Below are 19805 nucleotides of genomic sequence, written 5' to 3'. Positions count from 1 at the left end.
TAGCAGTGTTAACACGTACAGTTATAATCGAGTTACAGTACAGTGGGTTTTTGCAAAGTCAAGCTACAATCTTCATCTCTCTGTTCATGTTAACATCACACAATACATAATCGAATATTATTAAAAGTACATTGCACATTAAGGGCCCTATTTTAACGATCTGAAACGCAAGTGTCAAAGCGCGAAGCGCAAGTAACTTTGTGGGCGGGACTCGGCGCTGTTGCTATTTTGCCGGCGGGATAAATGGCTCTTGCGCCCGGCGCAAATCTTAAGTGGGTTGGTCTGAAGTAGCTTCATTATTCATAGGTGTGGTTTGGGCGTAACGTGAAATAAACCAATCAGAGCGTCATCCAACATTCCCTTTAAAAGCAGGTGCGCAAGTTCCATTATGGATTGCTATTATTATGGCGTATTTACCAGGCGCACGCCAGGAGCGGTTCACAGCCGAGGAGACTGATGTTCTTGTAAGAGCAGTGAAAGACAGAGAAGTTGTGTTGTATGGGGATGGGAGAAACCCACCCAAAATACACCACAATGATTTCCGTCATCTCATGTGTTAATATTTTTTTTAGTGTAACAATTTATGATTTGCAAAAATAACTGTTGCATCTGTGTAGATTACATGAGCAAAGTGTATGCGCGTTGTGCACGCTATACATTATGGTCAAGAATGCGCCCTTAAAATAGCATAATGAACAACGCGCAACGCGCCACTGACTTTAGACTAGTTTTTTTCTGGTCAGTGGCGCAATTGTTTAACCCTCTGGAGTCTAAGGGTATTTTTGGGGCCTTGAGAAGTTTTGTCATGCCCTGACATTTGTGCTTTTTTCAGTTTCTTATAAATATCTAAATGGGTAAAGTCTAATATCACTGTAATCAGCACAAACTGGGCTATAATAATATGTGAAATGCATGCATGTACATGATTGTATTTTTGAGAAAAAAAATGTTATGCATGGTTAGTGAAAAACTAAAAATGTTAAATCACTTGAATAAGGCAATAAAACACATACATAAAATTGGTTGCCGGAAAAGTTGAGAACTGGAGCTTGTAGCCTAGAATTTTTCTTTCTGAATGATGTGAAAATCATCTTGTTTACTCACAGAAAACAATATATTGATTTAAATTTTCTAAAACACTTTTTGTTGGTAAAAGTCATATGCGAGTAGGCGTCAACTATCATGAATATCATTGTGATTTACACCTGAGAAGACAAAGGCCTGCATAATGAGCTGCATAATGAGCCTCTCATTCAACTGTGCCACTCTGAGGGAGGACTTACAAGAAAGAATGTGAGAACAAAATAAAAGTATATAATTTTATGTTTGTAGTTTATTAAGAATATATTTAATTATCCCACAACATAATTTAATATCCACTTGGGGGAGCAGTTAAACGGTTTATTAGGAACAATCAAAGCTGACTTTCAAATTTTTTGGCATCCTTTCTCTAGTCACACAATCCTTCAGAAATCCTTTTAACAATCTTATTTTCTACCAAATAAACCCCGTTTATTATCATTATTATTATTATTATTATTATTAATGTTGAAAAGAGCTGATAATATTTTTCAGGTTTTTTTTAGGGGGAATAAATCGAAAGAACAGCATTGTTTTTACATTTGTTAGAGTTATCTCTATTTGTCACATTTATATTATTTACATCAAGCTTTTGAATGGTATAGTATTGTATATTGTTATTGAAACTTCATAATGTTTCACTTGATTATACATTAAGTCAGGAATTATAGTTTGGAAAAAGTATTTGTAAAAAGTCTAACTAGTAAAATGTTTACACGTTATGTGAAAACTAGTACAAATAAATAAAAAGAGACTTACTCATGTTTATGATCTCTGCTGAATAAAGTGCTTCATTCTTTTTTCTGAGGAAATCCATTTCTCAAATCCTCAACCACATCACATCTTTTGGGGGTGAATTATGTCTTAGTCCTCTCATCGCGAAGCAAACAGTAAAATAAAATAAAAACTTGAAGAATAGTCTGGCTGCTTTTTCTTCTGTGTGGGCGTATTCAAGCCGCGCGCTTCAGTTTGAATCTGAATAGCGCGTTCAGCGCAGGGGCGTGGTCACATTAGATATAATGAGCGGAGATATGAAAAACATACATCGCGTTGTTTTCATGTGGATTACTTTATCTCAGAATATTTGTTATCGGCAGCACTTGTTTAGTTTAAAAGTAGACATTCCAGGCTTTCTATAGATATCTCTCTCATGTCTCTTCGTTGAGTATTCACGGAGTTACAGTTCATTTTAATGAAATGTTTGTACATGACGATCAGCGGAGACAAAGACTGTAGACAGCGCACCTTGTTTGTTATCTTTATTTTATAAGTGCACAAAGGTTTTTTGTTATTATGTCTGTATCCAAAAAAAACTAGACCCTTTACAGATTCGATTGATGTATTGCTCTTATCTGTACGATTAAAACTGAGAGTGTAATTTAAGTTCTTTTCGGGGATATCAGGTGAAAATGACTCAAAACGCATATATGCGTTAATCGACTCGAAAGGGTTAATGGAACAGCAAAATAGCACCAGGGATTGTTTGCGCCGGAACACGCCTCCTTTTTTTGCGCTGAACCGCCCAGGGAGCGCAAGTTCATTCACTAGTTTAGCGACGTGCTTCTGTGGAGGGAAAAGCGCGCTTTGCGCGGGTGCAAAATAGGAATGACACATGCGTCGGTGTACAAAGTCAATTGCGCTGGGTGCAAGATAGGGCCCTAACTGTCTTTCAGAGCATGTGTACGATGATGAGGCCGACTGTTAAATAATTAACATGAATACATATCAGATAAAGAAAAACTGCAATCACAGTATCTAGTTTGGTTAGTTGAACTTCAGAAAAAAGTAACTGTGTCATTTATGTGGCAAATTAAAAAGTGAATAATTGTTTTAGTCTGTTTAGTCTGACTAACATCACACATGTAAAGTGCACGTGAATGTGACACAGGACACAATACTTGACTTTAATCGAGCTGTATATTAAGTGTTCACTGTCATGATAGTCAGCACACAAACACAACGTCTGAACAGAACAGAAACTGTCTGACCCAGATTCACCTTCATATCAACTGAATATGTGCCAGTTACATGTATTTAAAATTAGAATTATAAGGAAATTATTTAAAATACTCGCACTTTAATAAGTTTAGATTTCACACTTTACACTTTACTATTTATTCACTTTAGGATTATATTTAAAACACAGCATTCTACGCAGTCAGCAAGTAGAACTAAAATACAAAGTGCAATTGAATCTTTTCAAATCATTCCATCAGCTCTCATATGTGTTTTATATTGAAATGATTTAATTCGTCACCTGCAGCATTTTTGTTCATACTGTACATTGAACATTGAAGTGATTATTATTTCTGTGTCTCCACAGGTTTGACTTGAAGAGAGAACCTGCTGTAAAGTTTCTACTGGAACTGATTGTTTCAGCATCAGAGACTGATGCAAATCAAGGAGAAACTTACACTGAACTATTAACATCTGTGTGCAGCTACACATCTTTCCCTTTTAATCAGGATTATTTTAATCCTGTTTATCAGATTATTCAATCTGATTTCCTGCTGGATCTGTGTTCACATGTGAAGGACTATGAGACTCAAACAGGCAGGAGTGTCCTTCCAGCATTACAGCCAATTTATCAGTCAGCTCCTGCAGTCTGGAGCATAGATCTCTCAGAGAGAAAGAGCTCCATCCTCCTAGAAGTGCTGAAACTCCAAACAGAGAAGAAACCAGTAGAGCTGAGAGACTGGACAGATGAAGAGAGTGAAGTGAAGGGATTCCTGCAGTGTCTGCCCTACATCTCTGAATTAAGGTCTGTGTTAAATACTGCCTTTACATGTAATTTGATATGGGATAAAACTAGTGTCAAATCTAGTGTAATTGTTTTTGTGAGAATGATATTACAGAGTATACAATCTCTTTATAGATACAAAATCTGTTTTCTGTAAATAGTATAACTTTAAATTTACTTACCCAATGTTGATTTATCACCATTGCTCAGTTATGGGCACAACATATTTTGTCAATTTCCTTAGAATTTCTAAACAATTATTCCAATAATCATTTATTTTTACAACTAATTTCTCAAATGTACTTTATAAAGATGTTTTACATAGTACAAATGACATGGACAAAAGGACACCTAAAAAAATAATTAAAAAAAACAGTGTGATTACAGCACAGGATGATATTTTCTCTGATTATTTAAATAGCCCAAATTAAGCTATTTTAAAGGTTCCTAATTTTGTTTTAGAGGTCTCCTGCAATAAGTTTACATGCATCCAAGGTAAAATATTTTTTCCCCTTATAAAAAACTTTGCAGTTTCATCTCTTTTCTGACAGTTTCTGAAGTGGTTTGTTCATGGATATAGTCCCTCTAAACCCCTCCTTTCTGAGAGCCCACTCTGCTCTGATTGGTTAGATGGCCCATTCTGTTCCTCAGCACAGAATAAACATTTATATAAACAGTACCAAAATTTCAGCATTGGTCAACTATGGTTTTGTTAACATTTTTTCTTTTTAATGATGTAAATTCCCAACCTCAATTTCTCCCACACCTCGTCTTCATTCTTCACTTTTATTTCTCTGTTTCTGTTGTCCTGGCTGGCGGCGGGAGCTGCTTGGCGCTTTTGTGACGTATCACGTGATGCCAAAGGTTTGGGGACATCACACAAGTCACGTCGCTACATATGCCTTCGTATCGTAACCTTATCAGAGAACCTAATAAAATATAAAAATAGATATTACAAATATTTAATATAGGCTATAGAGAATTGCACGCAACATACAAGTTTTTTTATTTATTTTTTGTTTTAAATGACCCGCCCCTCAAATAAAGGGACAATTTCTTTACCCACCCCAATCCGACCCGTTGATTAACCGCGGGTTATGAGACGACCAAAGCATCACTAGTTTGGACAACTTTAAAGTGCCCTTCTGTCAGGATCACCAGCTGGAGTGTCCTGGACATCCACCAGAGGACTCTCCTCTCTACTCCATTGCCATTCTACTCTGGATTAACCTTTAATGAAGCTGCATTTGGATCTTCATTGTACAAACCTCATAACAAGTGCTTATGACAGAAATAGAATAGCAGTGAGGACTAGTTTGTACAACTTTAAAGGTGATTTGTCTCAATACTTCGATTTTTGTGCACCCTCAGATTCCAGAATTTCAAATGGTTTTATCTCGGCCAAATAATGTCCTATCCTACCAAACCATACATTTAAGGAAAGGTTTTTTATTAAAAACATTTTTATGATAAATCGTTCAGTTTCGAAAAATTGACACTTAAAGGGTTAGTTCATCCAAAAATGAAAATTATGTCATTAATAACTCACCCTTCTGCTGTTCCAAACATGTAAGACCTCCTTTTATCTTGGGAACACAGTTTAAGATATTTTAGATTTAGTCCGAGAGCTCTCAGTCCCTCCATTGAAATTGTGTGTACGGTATACTGTCCATGTCCAGAAAGATAAGAAAAACATCATCAAAGTAGTCCATGTGACATCAGAGGGTCCGTTGGAATTTTTTTGATGCATCGAAAATACATTTTGGTCCAAAAATTACTTAAACGACGACTTTATTCAGCATTGTCTTCTCTTCCGTGTCTGTTGTGAGAGAGAGTTCAAATCAAAGCAATCTGGATATCCGGTTCGCGAACGAATCATTCAGTTCACCAAATCGAACTGAATTGTTTTAAACGATTCGCATCTCTAATACGCATTTATCCACAAATGACTTAAGCTGTTCAGTTTTTAATGTGGCTGACACTCCCTCTTAATTCAAACAAACCAATATCCCGGAGGAGTAATGCATGCACTTAAACAGTACACTGACTGAACTGCTGTGAAGATGAACACAGAGCCGAGCCAGATAACGAACAATAGACTGACTCGTTCACGAGTGAAGAACCGGTTCTGTCAGACGCATCCGATTCGTGAACCGAGGAGCTGATGATACTGTGCATGTGTGATTCAGCGTGAAGCAGACCAACACACAGAGAGTATGAACTTAACTGATTCTTTTTGTGATTGATTCTGAACTGATTCTGTGCTAGTGTTATGAGCGCAGGTAAACCGAAGGCTTGAATCAAGGGCAATCATCGCAAATGACGCCATTACGTCGAGCGCAAAAGAACCGGTGAACCGTTTTCTTCAACCCGTTTATTGAATCGAACTGTCCGAAAGAACTACTGGTGAGCCGAAAACCGATGCAACCGGTTCTTCACTCGTGAACAAGTCAGTGTATTACTCCGGGATATTGGTTTGTTTGAACTCAGAGGGAGTGTCAGCCACATTAAAAAGTGAACAGCTTAAGTCATTTGTGGATAAATGCGTATTAGAGATGCGAATCGTTTAAAACGATTCAGTTCGATTTGGTGAAATTAATGATTCATTCGCGAAATGGATATCCAGACTGCTTTGATTTGAACTCTCTCTCACACAGACACGGAAGAGAAGACAATGCTGAATAAAGTCGTTGTTTTTGCTATTTTTGGACCAAAATGTATTTTCGATGCTTCAAAAAATTCCAACGGACCCTCTGATGTCACATGGACTACTTTGATGATGTTTTTCTTACCTTTCTGGACATGGACAGTATACCGTACACACAGTTTCAATGGAGGGACTGAGAGCTCTCGGACTAAATCTAAAATATCTTAAACTGTGTTCCAAAGATAAAAGGAGGTCTTACGTAGGGATGCACCGAAATGAAAATTCTTGGCCGAAACCGAAAACCGAAAAAGAGAAAACCAAGGCCGAAAACCGAAACCGAAACACCGAAAGAAATTATGCCAATTATTAGTACCATTGCATTTATTGCTATGACAGTGTACTAACTTTACTAAAATTAAGACATTGCAATTGCATAAATTAATATTAAAGTTTCAAAGATAATTACAATTACATAACTTATTTAAAAAAAAAAACATTAAAAAAACTTAATTACAAATGATGCAAATATTTATTAAGCACATTGCAACAATGCACAGTATAAAATAAAATTCAAACAAAAAATGTATCCCACTCATGTGTATATTTAATAATAATGTACAGGCCCACTGGCCTGCAGAAAGGTTTTAAAATGAACAGTTCTCTCATAAAAACAAAGTGCATTTAGGTGAAGTGCATTTGAAATTTTTCTATTTAGGACTAGAAAGTGCATTACTTCTCCAGTTGGCAAGACTGTTATCACTTCTGGGGATGGGGACTTCAGACAGATAACCATCTAGCTGTTGAGCAGTTGAGCTTGTCATCTGCCTGACATTTGAGACATATGTGAGAGAGTGTATTTAAATAGGGCCAGGGCATAAATAAACATTTTTATCAAATTAAAGCAGAAATCTAGCAGAAAATCTAGCATAAATATGGCTACAATCTGATATTATGTATGTATATATGTTTGTGTGTGTGTGTGTGTGTGTGTAGTAGCCTAAGAACAAAATAGCCAACGTATTATTATTATTTGAGGCACTTTGTTGCAGAATTCCACTGAACATATCAGACAACGATGGTGCATGCCACTCATCTGGTGCAGAGACCAGTCTTTTTTTCTGCGCTCTGATCTGTCTCCTGCGCTTGCCGCTTCTTCGTCTCCACGCGGGTTCTCCGCATCCAGCGCGGCCTGGATCATTTCTCGTGCGCGCTGCCTTATTTCCGCATCCAAGTAATGGTCTTTATAACGCGGATCAAGCACATTCGCGATGAAGTGAAGAGGATTCGAAAAGATCTCAGTGAGACGTGTGCTAACAGACTCTATAAGACTGTACTTTTCTTTGTTTTTACTTCGTGGTCCGTCTTAATCTCTTTGTTAGGAGACGCTTTAGTGCTGCGAATAAAGGAATACGAAGAGAGAGAATGTTCTCACTGGTGTTAAGTGAATGTCGCGTGGAGCTCGTGGTCTGCGCTTTGCAGGTGCACGTGCAGGTTGCGGTTTCTGTTTGCGTCATCACAACATTTCGGCCGTGTTGTTTCGGTGATAAAAGTCTATCGGCCGAAAACCGAAAAGGCCATTTTCGCCCGAAAATTTTCGGTGACCGAAATTTCGGTGCATGCCTAGTCTTACGGGTTTGGAACAGCATAAGGGTGAGTTATTAATGACATTTTCATTTTTGGATGAACTTACCCTTTAAATTGCATTTGAACTCAGAAGCATTTATACTTTTAAGTAATTTAGCTTCCATAAAATCAACAGTAGGGGTCAGTCTGTGTCTAGCCAATCAAATTATAGCAACTTCCCCAGCTCAAATGTCTTGCTTGAGTCAGACAGGTGTACATTTTCACTCCAGACTATTTGACTTGGATTCCATGGTTGCTTGTGGTGTCTGATATGTGTACTGTAGTGTTTATAGTATTTTGTCCTGTTGAGCATGCACAATTAAATATTCAGTGCTGAAATATATCCAATATATCCAAATTTATAGTCAGTTTCTTTTTTTTTCCAGTTAAGTAATACAAACAACAAAAAAAGAAACATTTATTCCACTATCATGTACATGGTCAAAACTATTGTTTGTCTTTCTTTGCATCACAATCTCTGTATTGCCTTCTAGACATAATACACATACTTGTATGGAAAAAAATACTCAAATCCATAAATGGCTCCTGCAACTGATAATTGTAAAAAAAAAAAATTACAATAATTATAATACAAATTGGCTGATTACTGATATGGTACCAATATAAACACTATTGTTCATTATCTGATTTTCTATTAGTTTGTGTTTGAAATACTATCATTTGATCATTTTTTAACACTTCCTGTCCTTTGTCATCTAACAGAATCTTGTTCATACTTTTTTTTTAGATTTATTGCACCAGTTCAATCTTCTGAACTGTGGATAAAAAGAAAGAGACTATTCATACTGGATTTGTGTCTACAAGCTGCTATTCACCAACAAGAGACAATAGAAGAAACTGTGATGAAACTGATATCATCTGTGAATTATGAGAGAGCTGATTTTCTGCTGGATCTGTGTTCACATGTGAAGGACTATGAGACTCAAACAGGCAGGAGTGTCCTTCCAGCATTACAGCCAATTTATCAGTCAGCTCCTGCAGTCTGGAGCATAAACCTCTCAGAGAGAAAGAGCTCCATCCTCCTAGAAGTGCTGAAACTCCAAACAGAGAAGAAACCAGTAGAGCTGAGAGACTGGACAGATGAAGAGAGTGAAGTGAAGGGATTCCTGCGGTGTCTGCCCTACATCTCACAGCTGAGGTGAGAGTTTCTGTGTTTGTTTCTCTGTGCTTCTTGTTTGTTCTGTGAACAGTGTGATTGTGTTCATCTGTTTTCAGCACACACTGATGTGATGTAACACACAGGACACAACAGATCTACTGTCATGATAGTCAGAACACAAACACACTGTAGAAACTCTCTGTTTGACAGTTAATATTAACTTAATTAACCTAATATTAACTAATTCAGTGGCTTAAATCATTTTGAAAGAATGTCTCAAAGAAATGATTTAGATTATTTGTTAATTTTCTTTCACATTTTAATTTTCAGTTGATTTTTTAGAAAACAAAAACATAAAAACTTATGTTTACTGTATAACGTGTAATGTCACAGAATTTGAATGAATATTTGAATGAAAATTAATATACAAATATGACCAATAATAATAGGATAATAAAACTGATAATAATAATAATAATAATAATAATAATAGCCTAATATACGAATATTACAAGAAAAGGATGATCAGTTAATGGACTTACAAGACTGTAGGATGGATAAACATGTTTTTATATTTTATATAATGCACTTATTCATGATGAACATTATTTGAACGCTGACGATCGCATGTAATACAGCCCCGTAGCCAAGGCCTGTGGTTAATATAATAATTTATTAATGTAATAATTTCTATAATAAATAATATAATCATTTCTTAATTCAAAATAAAACATCAATGAATCCGTGTCTGATAATCCCGGGTTGCTATGGTCACACAGGTTTGTTTACACATTAAACTCGTGGCCACATAACATCTCGAGGCCACGACATAATATCATGTTCCCACGAGTTATTATATCATGACCACAACAAAACTAAGTGAACCGACCATGTCTCCTTAGGGGCACCGTAGTTCATCCCTGTCCTGAACTCTAACCTTTCTTTACTGATTAAGATGTTTGTCAGTTTGGAGGACACACGTAACAATCTGATATTTTTAGTGCACTTCACCAAACCCACACAACAAAAGAATGAAAGAATCAGGTGAAACCCAGTAAACCTTGAGATTATTACATGTGACATTAGAAGAAAAAACATTAGATATGAGCACATATATATAAATAAATTAAACTACAGTCCCTTAAAAATGTATTCTGATTTCATTAACCATTTTCATATCATTATTATGAATTATCATTTTCATCAAATATTAACTTTAACTGTAATTAAAAATGATTATTTCTGCTATTGTAGGCTCATTTATTAAATGTAAGCAATTTGGACAAGCTCAAACTGAGTGCTGGGGTGCGTTTCCCAAAACCATAGTTGCTAACTAAGTTAGTAACTTTGTTGGTTGCAATGCAATTTCCCATTGCCAACCAACTAAGTTGCTAACAGGTTAGCAACTATGGTTTTGGGGGAAACACTCCTGGTCGTGTTTCTTCAGAAACAGAGCCACAAACAAAGTTACAAAAAATGCTGTGCTCAACTCCACGAGAAATGGGGTCTTGCAGACTCAACATCAGACTAATTTTAACGAGACATAAGGAAAATAACCTCAGTGAAAGACTTATTTATCTTCTGTTTATATTTAATAGAAAGATATACATTCTTCATTCAGACCCTAACAAACACATACAGTATATGTCATATTATGCTCTGCACATTGCACATCTCCACAGAATTCATGATTGTTTTCATATATTTCTATTGTAGCAGTGTTAACACGTGCAGTTATAATCGAGTTACAGTTACAGTAAACACTGTTGCTATTGTAGAAAAAAAATAATTGTCACATTTAAAATATAATTATATAATTAATTTCTGAATTGTTTTTATTTTTATAATGATAATTCAGAGAATTAGAAAATCCGAATAAGCCTTACCAGTGTTGTGATAATTATTTTTAAGGCACTCAATGTGTTAAAAAATAAATAAGTACTGTAATATAATAAAAGTTTAGTCAAATAACATAAAAAAGACCAGACCCCTCGATGCCTGTGAAACTTTTCTCCTTCAAACAGCACGCTAGCGTTACTTCTACACTACAGGCTACACACAGCAACGTATCTGCATGTTCTCACATCACATCGTTCTTGTAAAATAATAATAAGTAAATAAACATCAAAATCATTTCGCTGAGAATGAAACACCACTTACCAGCTGCCACGGTGTTTTTAGCAATTAAAAAATGCGCGTGCAGCGTGAGGAATCGTCCCAGTCAGGTGAAAGGTCATGTTGGTCATTTTATTTACGGCTAAATTATTATTAATAAATTGTACTAATATTATGATTGGGCGTGGGCAGGCATTCATAAAAGGGTATGTTTTACAAAAAAAAATCGAGGAAATTTTGCTTTGACAAAAGGGCACTTAAGGGGCAAAGGAGCAGGTGCTCAAGTGAACCGGTTCTTTCTGACAATTCGATCAAATAAACCAGTTGAAAAAAAAAACGGTTCACCGGTTCTTTTGCGCTCGATGTAATGTCATTGGCGATGACTGCCCTTCATTCAAGCCTTCAGTTTACCCGCGATTATAACATAAGCACAGAATCAGTTCAGAATCAATCACCAAAAGAATCAGTTCGGTTCAGACCCGCTCTGTGTCGGTCTGCTTCACGCTGAATCACACATGCGCAGAATCATCAGCTCCTCGGTTCTCGAATCAAACGCATCTGACAGAAACGGTTCTCGGTTCAGTGTACGAATAAATGCCGAAATAATTATTATTTATTATTGTTCTGTGTAGTTTGAAGATAATTTTTTAAAAATCTTTATCCCGGAAATATATTTTTTTTTAATCAGGAAGAGGATAGGGGGGTCAAATGGGGGGTCAGAGCGTTTTTTTGCAGGGTCTTGAGACGCCCCAAGACCCCCCCTGGCGCCGCCGGTGCTCACACCCCTACCGCTGATGCATCTCAGATGAGAAGATATGTTATCTTGGCTTTTTATTCTTGTAGCAACAAAGCAGAATTAATATGAGGTCATTGTTTTGTAACCTCTGTTATTTGAAAGATACAGAGATCTGGACCTCATTTGGTAGGTATGGCCCTGGCTCTGGCACTGACGCTGACAGAGGCATTTACATTTTCAGAGCATAAATACAGACTTCAATCACATGAATGACTTTTAATAATTAATTAACGAAATGTACCATATCCTAACTGCGTGAGCTTAATCAGATTTGTCAATTATTATTTACTAAACAAAAATCTGGGGGACCCCCCTACTTCCTTTTTTTTTTTTTTATCTGTGATTCTCATCTGGTCTGCGCTGTCTATGGGTAGTGCAGCTTCACCATACAGATTTAACTACGCACCACTTTAAACATGATGGCAACTTGGAAGCAGCAGTTTACCTGGGTCAAAAATGACCAGAGCAATAACCATTTCTATTGTTTTGATGTTGTTGTTGTTGTTGTGACAATAACATTTTTGGAAGAGCAAGTAAAATATATATGAACTACTGTCCTGACTGGGTCAGTAGAAAAAATCCTTAGAATTCAGCTCTGCTTTATCATATTTTCATTGTAGGCTTGCATTTACAACACACCAATTACACAGGTGGCCACAACTACTAAAAGAACACTTCTCTAACTGAATCTTGTTCACTCTTTAGATTTGCTGTACCACACAATAAAACAGCTGAATCATGGGACAAAAGAAGAAGATTATTCATACTGGATTTGTGTCTGAAAGCTGTACTCCATCAGAAAGAGACAATAGAAGAAACTGTGAAGACCGAGTGCTGGTCGTGCTTCTTCAGAAACAGAGACACAAACAAAGTTACAAAAAATGCTGTGCACAGCTCCACGAGAAACGGGGTTTTATGCACTCAACATCAGACTAATTACAACAAGACATAAGGAAAATAACCTCAGTGAAAGACTTATTTATCTTATGTTTATGTTTAAAAGAAAGATACACATTCTTCATTCAGACCCTAACAAACACATACGGTATATGTCATATTATGCTCTGCACATTACACATCTCCTCAGAATTCATTATTGTGTTCATATATTTCTATTGTAGCAGTGTTAACACGTGCAGTTATAATCGAGTTACAGTTCAGTGGGTTTTTGCAAAGTCAAGCTACAATCTTCATCTCTCTGTTCATGTAAACATTACACAATACATAATCAAGTATCTGCAGGATTAAAAGTACATCGCACATTATCTCTGTCTTTCAGAGCATGTGTACGATGATGAGGCCGACTGTTAAATGATTAACATGAATACATATCAGATAAAGAAAAACTGCAATCACAGTATCTAGTTTGGTTAGTTGAACCTCAGAAAAAAGTAACTGTGTCATTTATGTGACAAATTAAAAAGTGAATAATTGTTTTAGTTTGTTTAGTCTGACTAACATCACACATGTAAAGTGCACGTGAATGTGACACAGGACACAATACTTGACTTTAATCGAGCTGTATATTAAGTGTTCACTGTCATGATAGTCAGCACACAAACACAACGTCTGAACAGAACAGAAACTGTCTGACCCAGATTCACCTTCATATCAACTCAATATGTGCCAGTTACATGTATTTTAAATTAGAATTTTAAGGAAATTATTTAAAATACTCGCACTTTAATAAGTTTAGATTTCACACTTTACACTTTACTATTTATTCACTTTAGGATTATATTTACAACACAGCACTCTACACAGTCGGCAACTAGGAACTAAAATACAAAGTGCAATTGAATCTTTTCAAATCATTCCATCAGCTCTCATATGTATTTTATATTTAAATGATTTAATTCGTCATCTGCAGTATTTTTGTTCATACTGTACATTGAACATTGAAGTGATAATTATTTGTGTGTCTCCACAGGTTTGACTCGATGAGAGAACCTGCTGTAAAGTTTCTAGTGAAACTGATTGTTTCAGCATCAGAGATTGATGCAAATCAAGGAGAAACTTACACTGAACTATTAACATCTGTGTGCAGCTACACATCTTTCCCTTTTAATGGGAATTATTTTGATGATTATGATTATCAGATTGAAAAGTCTGATTTCCTGCTGGATCTGTGTTCACATGTGAAGGACTATGAGACTCAAACAGGCAGGAGTGTCCTTCCAGCATTACAGCCAATTTATCAGTCAGCTCCTGCAGTCTGGAGAATAAAGCTCTCAGAGAGAAAGAGCTCCATCCTCCTAGAAGTGCTGAAACTCCAAACAGAGAAGAAACCAGTAGAGCTGAGAGACTGGACAGATGACGAGAGTGAAGTGAAGGGATTCCTGCAGTGTCTGCCCCACATCTCACAGCTGAGGTGAGAGTTTCTGTGTTTGTTTCTCTGTGCTTCTTGTTTGTTCTGTGAACAGTGTGATTGTGTTCATCTGTTTTCAGCACACACTGATGTGATGTAACACACAGGAAACAACAGATCTACTGTCATGATAGAACACAAACAGTTAATATTAACTTAATTAACTTCATATTAACTAATTCAGTGGCATAAATCATTTTGAAAGAATGTGTCAAATAAATGATTTAGATTATTTGTTAATTTTCTTTCACATTTTAAGTTTCAGTTGATTTTTTACAAAACAAAAACATAAAAAAATGACTTTACTGTATAATGTGGAATGTCACTGAATTTGAATGAATATTTTTGTTTGAAAATGAATATACAAATATGACCAATAATATACAAATATAACCAATAATAATAGGATAATAAAACTGATAATAATAATAATAAATATATATAATAATATATATATATATATATAATAATAATAAATGCCTAATATACAAATATTATGAGAAAAGGACGATCAGTTAATGGACTTACAAGACTGGATGTATAAATATGTTTTTATATTTTATATTATGCACTTGATGTAACATTTATTTATGATAAACTTTATTTGAACGCTGACAATCGCATGTAATACAGCCCGGTAGCCAAGACCTGTGGTTAATATAATAATTTATTAATGTAATAATTTCTATAATACATAATATAATAATTTCTTAATTCAAAATAAAATATCAATGAATCCGTCTCTGATAATCCCGGGTTGCTATGGTCACACAGGTTTGTTTACACATTAAACTCGTGGCCACATAACATCTCGAGGCCACGACATAATATCATGTTCCCACGAGTTATTATATCATGACCACAACAAAACTAAGTGAACCGACCATGTCTCCTTAGGGGCACCGTAGTTCATCCCTGTCCCGAACGCTAACCTTTCTTTACTGATTAAGATGAGGGTCAGTTTGGAGGACACACATAACAATCTGATATTTTTAGTGCACTTCACCAAACCCACACAACAAAAGAATCAAAGAATCAGGTGAAACCCAGTAAACCTTGAGATTATTACATTAGAACAAAAAACATTAGATATGAGCACATATAAATATAAATAAATTAAACAACAGTCCCTTAAAAATTTATTCTGATTTCATTAACCATCTTCATATCATTATTATGAATTATCATTTTCATTAAATATTGACTTTAGCTGTAATTAAAAATGATTATTTCTGCTATTGTAGGCTCATTTATTAAATGTAAGCAATTTGGACAAGCTCAAACTGAGTGCTGGGGTGCGTTTCCCAAAACCATAGTTGCTAACTAAGTTAGTAACTTTGTTGGTTGCAATTCAATTTCCCATTGCCAACCAACTAAGTTGCTAACAGGTAAGCAACTATGGTTTTGGGAAACGCACCCCTGGTCGTGTTTCTTCAGAAACAGAGCCACAAACAAAGTTACAAAAAATGCTGTGCTCAACTCCACGAGAAATGGGGTCTTGCAGACTCAAAATCAGACTAATTTTAACAAGACATAAGGAAAATAACCTCAATGAAAGACTTATTTATCTTCTGTTTATATTTAATAGAAAGATATACATTCTTCATTCAGACCCTAACAAACACGTACAGTATATGTCATATTATGCTCTGCGCATTGCACATCTCCACAGAATTCATGATTGTTTTCATATATTTCTATTGTAGCAGTGTTAACACGTGCAGTTATAATTGAGTTACAGTTCAGTGGGTTTTTGCAAAGTCGAGCTACAATCTTCATCTCTCTGTTCATGTAAACATCACACAATACATAATCGAATATTATTAAAAGTACATCGCACATTACCTCTGTCTTTCAGAGCATGTGCACAATGATGAGGACGACTGTTAAATGATTAACATGAATACATATCAGATAAAGAAAAACTGCAATCACAGTATCTAGTTTGGTTAGTTGAACTTCAGAAAAAAAGTGAATAATTGTTTTAGTCTGTTTAGTCTGACTAACATCACACATGTAAAGTGCACATGAATGTGACACAGGACACAATACTTGACTTTAATCGAGCTGTATATTAAGTGTTCACTGTCATGATAGTCAGCACACAAACACAACGTCTGAACAGAACAGAAACTGTCTGACCCAGATTCACCTTCATATCAACTCAATATGTGCCAGTTACATGTATTTTAAATTAGAATTTTAAGGAAATTATTTAAAATACTCGCACTTTAATAAGTTTAGATTTCACACTTTACACTTTACTATTTATTCACTTTAGGATTATATTTACAACACAGCACTCTACACAGTCGGCAACTAGGAACTAAAATACAAAGTGCAATTGAATCTTTTCAAATCATTCCATCAGCTCTCATATGTATTTTATATTTAAATGATTTAATTCGTCATCTGCAGTATTTTTGTTCATACTGTACATTGAACATTGAAGTGATAATTATTTGTGTGTCTCCACAGGTTTGACTCGATGAGAGAACCTGCTGTAAAGTTTCTAGTGAAACTGATTGTTTCAGCATCAGAGATTGATGCAAATCAAGGAGAAACTTACACTGAACTATTAACATCTGTGTGCAGCTACACATCTTTCCCTTTTAATGAGAATTATTTTGATGATTATGATTATCAGATTGAAAAGTCTGATTTCCTGCTGGATCTGTTTTCACATGTGAAGGACTATGAGACTCAAACAGGCAGGAGTGTCCTTCCAGCATTACAGCCAATTTATCAGTCAGCTCCTGCAGTCTGGAGCATAAAGCTCTCAGAGAGAAAGAGCTCCATCCTCCTAGAAGTGCTGAAACTCCACACAGAGAAGAAACCAGTAGAGCTGAGAGACTGCACAGATGACGAGAGTGAAGTGAAGGGATTCCTGCAGTGTCTGCCCCACATCTCACAGCTGAGGTGAGACTTTCTGTGTTTGTTTCTCTGTGCTTCTTGTTTGTTCTGTGAACAGTGTGATTGTGTTCATCTGTTTTCAGCACACACTGATGTGATGTAACACACAGGACACAACAGATCTACTGTCATGATAGAACACAAACAGTTAATATTAACTTAATTAACTTCATATTAACTAATTCAGTGGCATAAATCATTTTGAAAGAATGTGTCAAATAAATGATTTAGATTATTTGTTAATTTTCTTTCACATTTTAAGTTTCAGTTGATTTTTTACAAAACAAAAACATAAAAAAATGACTTTACTGTATAATGTGGAATGTCACTGAATTTGAATGAATATTTTTGTTTGAAAATGAATATACAAATATGACCAATAATATACAAATATAACCAATAATAATAGGATAATAAAACTGATAATAATAATAATAAATATATATAATAATATATATATATATATAATAATAATAAATGCCTAATATACAAATATTATGAGAAAAGGACGATCAGTTAATGGACTTACAAGACTGGATGTATAAATATGTTTTTATATTTTATATTATGCACTTGATGTAACATTTATTTATGATAAACTTTATTTGAATGCTGACAATCGCATGTAATACAGCCCGGTAGCCAAGACCTGTGGTTAATATAATAATTTATTAATGTAATAATTTCTATAATACATAATATAATAATTTCTTAATTCAAAATAAAATATCAATGAATCCGTCTCTGATAATCCCGGGTTGCTATGGTCACACAGGTTTGTTTACACATTAAACTCGTGGCCACATAACATCTCGAGGCCACAACATAATATCATGTTCCCACGAGTTATTATATCATGGCCACAACAAAACTAAGTGAACCGACCATGTCTCCTTAGGGGCACCGTAGTTCATCCCTGTCCCGAACGCTAACCTTTCTTTACTGATTAAGATGAGGGTCAGTTTGGAGGACACACATAACAATCTGATATTTTTAGTGCACTTCACCAAACCCACACAACAAAAGAATCAAAGAATCAGGTGAAACCCAGTAAACCTTGAGATTATTACATGTGACATTAGAAGAAAAAACGTTAGATATGAGCACATATATATAAATAAATTAAACAACAGTCCCTTAAAAATTTATTCTGATTTCATTAACCATCTTCATATCATTATTATGAATTATCATTTTCATTAAATATTGACTTTAGCTGTAATTAAAAATGATTATTTCTGCTATTGTTGGCTCATTTATTAAATGTAAGCAATTTGGACAAGCTCAAACTGAGTGCTGGGGTGCGTTTCCCAAAACCATAGTTGCTAACTAAGTTAGTAACTTTGTTGGTTGCAATTCAATTTCCCATTGCCAACCAACTAAGTTGCTAACAGGTAAGCAACTATGGTTTTGGGAAACACACTCCTGGTCGTGTTTCTTCAGAAACAGAGCCACAAACAAAGTTACAAAAAATGCTGTGCTCAATTCCACGAGAAATGGGGTCTTGCAGACTCAAAATCAGACTAATTTTAACAAGACATAAGGAAAATAACCTCAATGAAAGACTTATTTATCTTCTGTTTATATTTAATAGAAAGATATACATTCTTCATTCAGACCCTAACAAACACATACAGTATATGTCATATTATGCTCTGCACATTGCACATCTCCACAGAATTCATGATTGTGTTCATATATTTCTATTGTAGCAGTGTTAACACGTGCAGTTATAATTGAGTTACAGTTCAGTGGGTTTTTGCAAAGTCGAGCTACAATCTTCATCTCTCTGTTCATGTAAACATCACACAATACATAATCGAATATTATTAAAAGTACATCGCACATTACCTCTGTCTTTCAGAGCATGTGCACAATGATGAGGACGACTGTTAAATGATTAACATGAATACATATCAGATAAAGAAAAACTGCAATCACAGTATCTAGTTTGGTTAGTTGAACTTCAGAAAAAAAGTGAATTATTGTTTTAGTTTGTTTAGTCTGACTAACATCACACATGTAAAGTGCACATGAATGTGACACAGGACACAATAGTTGACTTTAATGGAGCTGTATATTAAGTGTTCACTGTCATGATAGTCAGCACACAAACACAACGTCTGAACAGAACAGAAACTGTCTGACCCAGATTCACCTTCATATCAACTCAATATGTGCCAGTTACATGTATTTTAAATTAGAATTTTAAGGAAATTATTTTAATTACTCACACTTTAATAAGTTTAGATTTCACACTTTACACTTTACTATTTATTCACTTTAGGATTATATTTACAACACAGCATTCTACACAGTCAGCAACTAGAACTAAAATACAAAGTGCAATTGAATCTTTTCAAATCATTCCATCAGCTCTCATATGTATTTTATATTTAAATG

At 35.2% G+C, this 19805-nt stretch overlaps 1 protein-coding gene and 1 long non-coding RNA gene across 3 annotated transcripts in view; one reads left to right on the top strand and one right to left on the bottom strand.

The window, feature by feature from the left end:
- The window catches only part of LOC128029013 (uncharacterized), a 385593-nt gene that overhangs the window by 351774 nt on the left and 14014 nt on the right, over positions 1-19805 (top strand). For both annotated transcript variants that reach the window (XM_052616458.1, XM_052616457.1), the window contains 2 exons: positions 3404-3841; positions 8839-9249. In XM_052616458.1, coding sequence (XP_052472418.1) covers positions 3404-3841; positions 8839-9249 — 849 coding nt within the window. The remainder of the gene's footprint in view (positions 1-3403; positions 3842-8838; positions 9250-19805) is intronic.
- The window catches only part of LOC128029018 (uncharacterized), a 247494-nt gene that overhangs the window by 215543 nt on the left and 12146 nt on the right, over positions 1-19805 (bottom strand). The gene's annotated exons all lie outside the window — the stretch shown is intronic.

This window comes from Carassius gibelio, chromosome A15, assembly GCF_023724105.1.
Source record: "Carassius gibelio isolate Cgi1373 ecotype wild population from Czech Republic chromosome A15, carGib1.2-hapl.c, whole genome shotgun sequence".
Taxonomy (NCBI): Eukaryota; Metazoa; Chordata; class Actinopteri; order Cypriniformes; family Cyprinidae; genus Carassius; species Carassius gibelio.
Note: the sequence above shows the minus strand (reverse complement) of the source record. Positions and strands in the feature narration are given on the sequence as shown.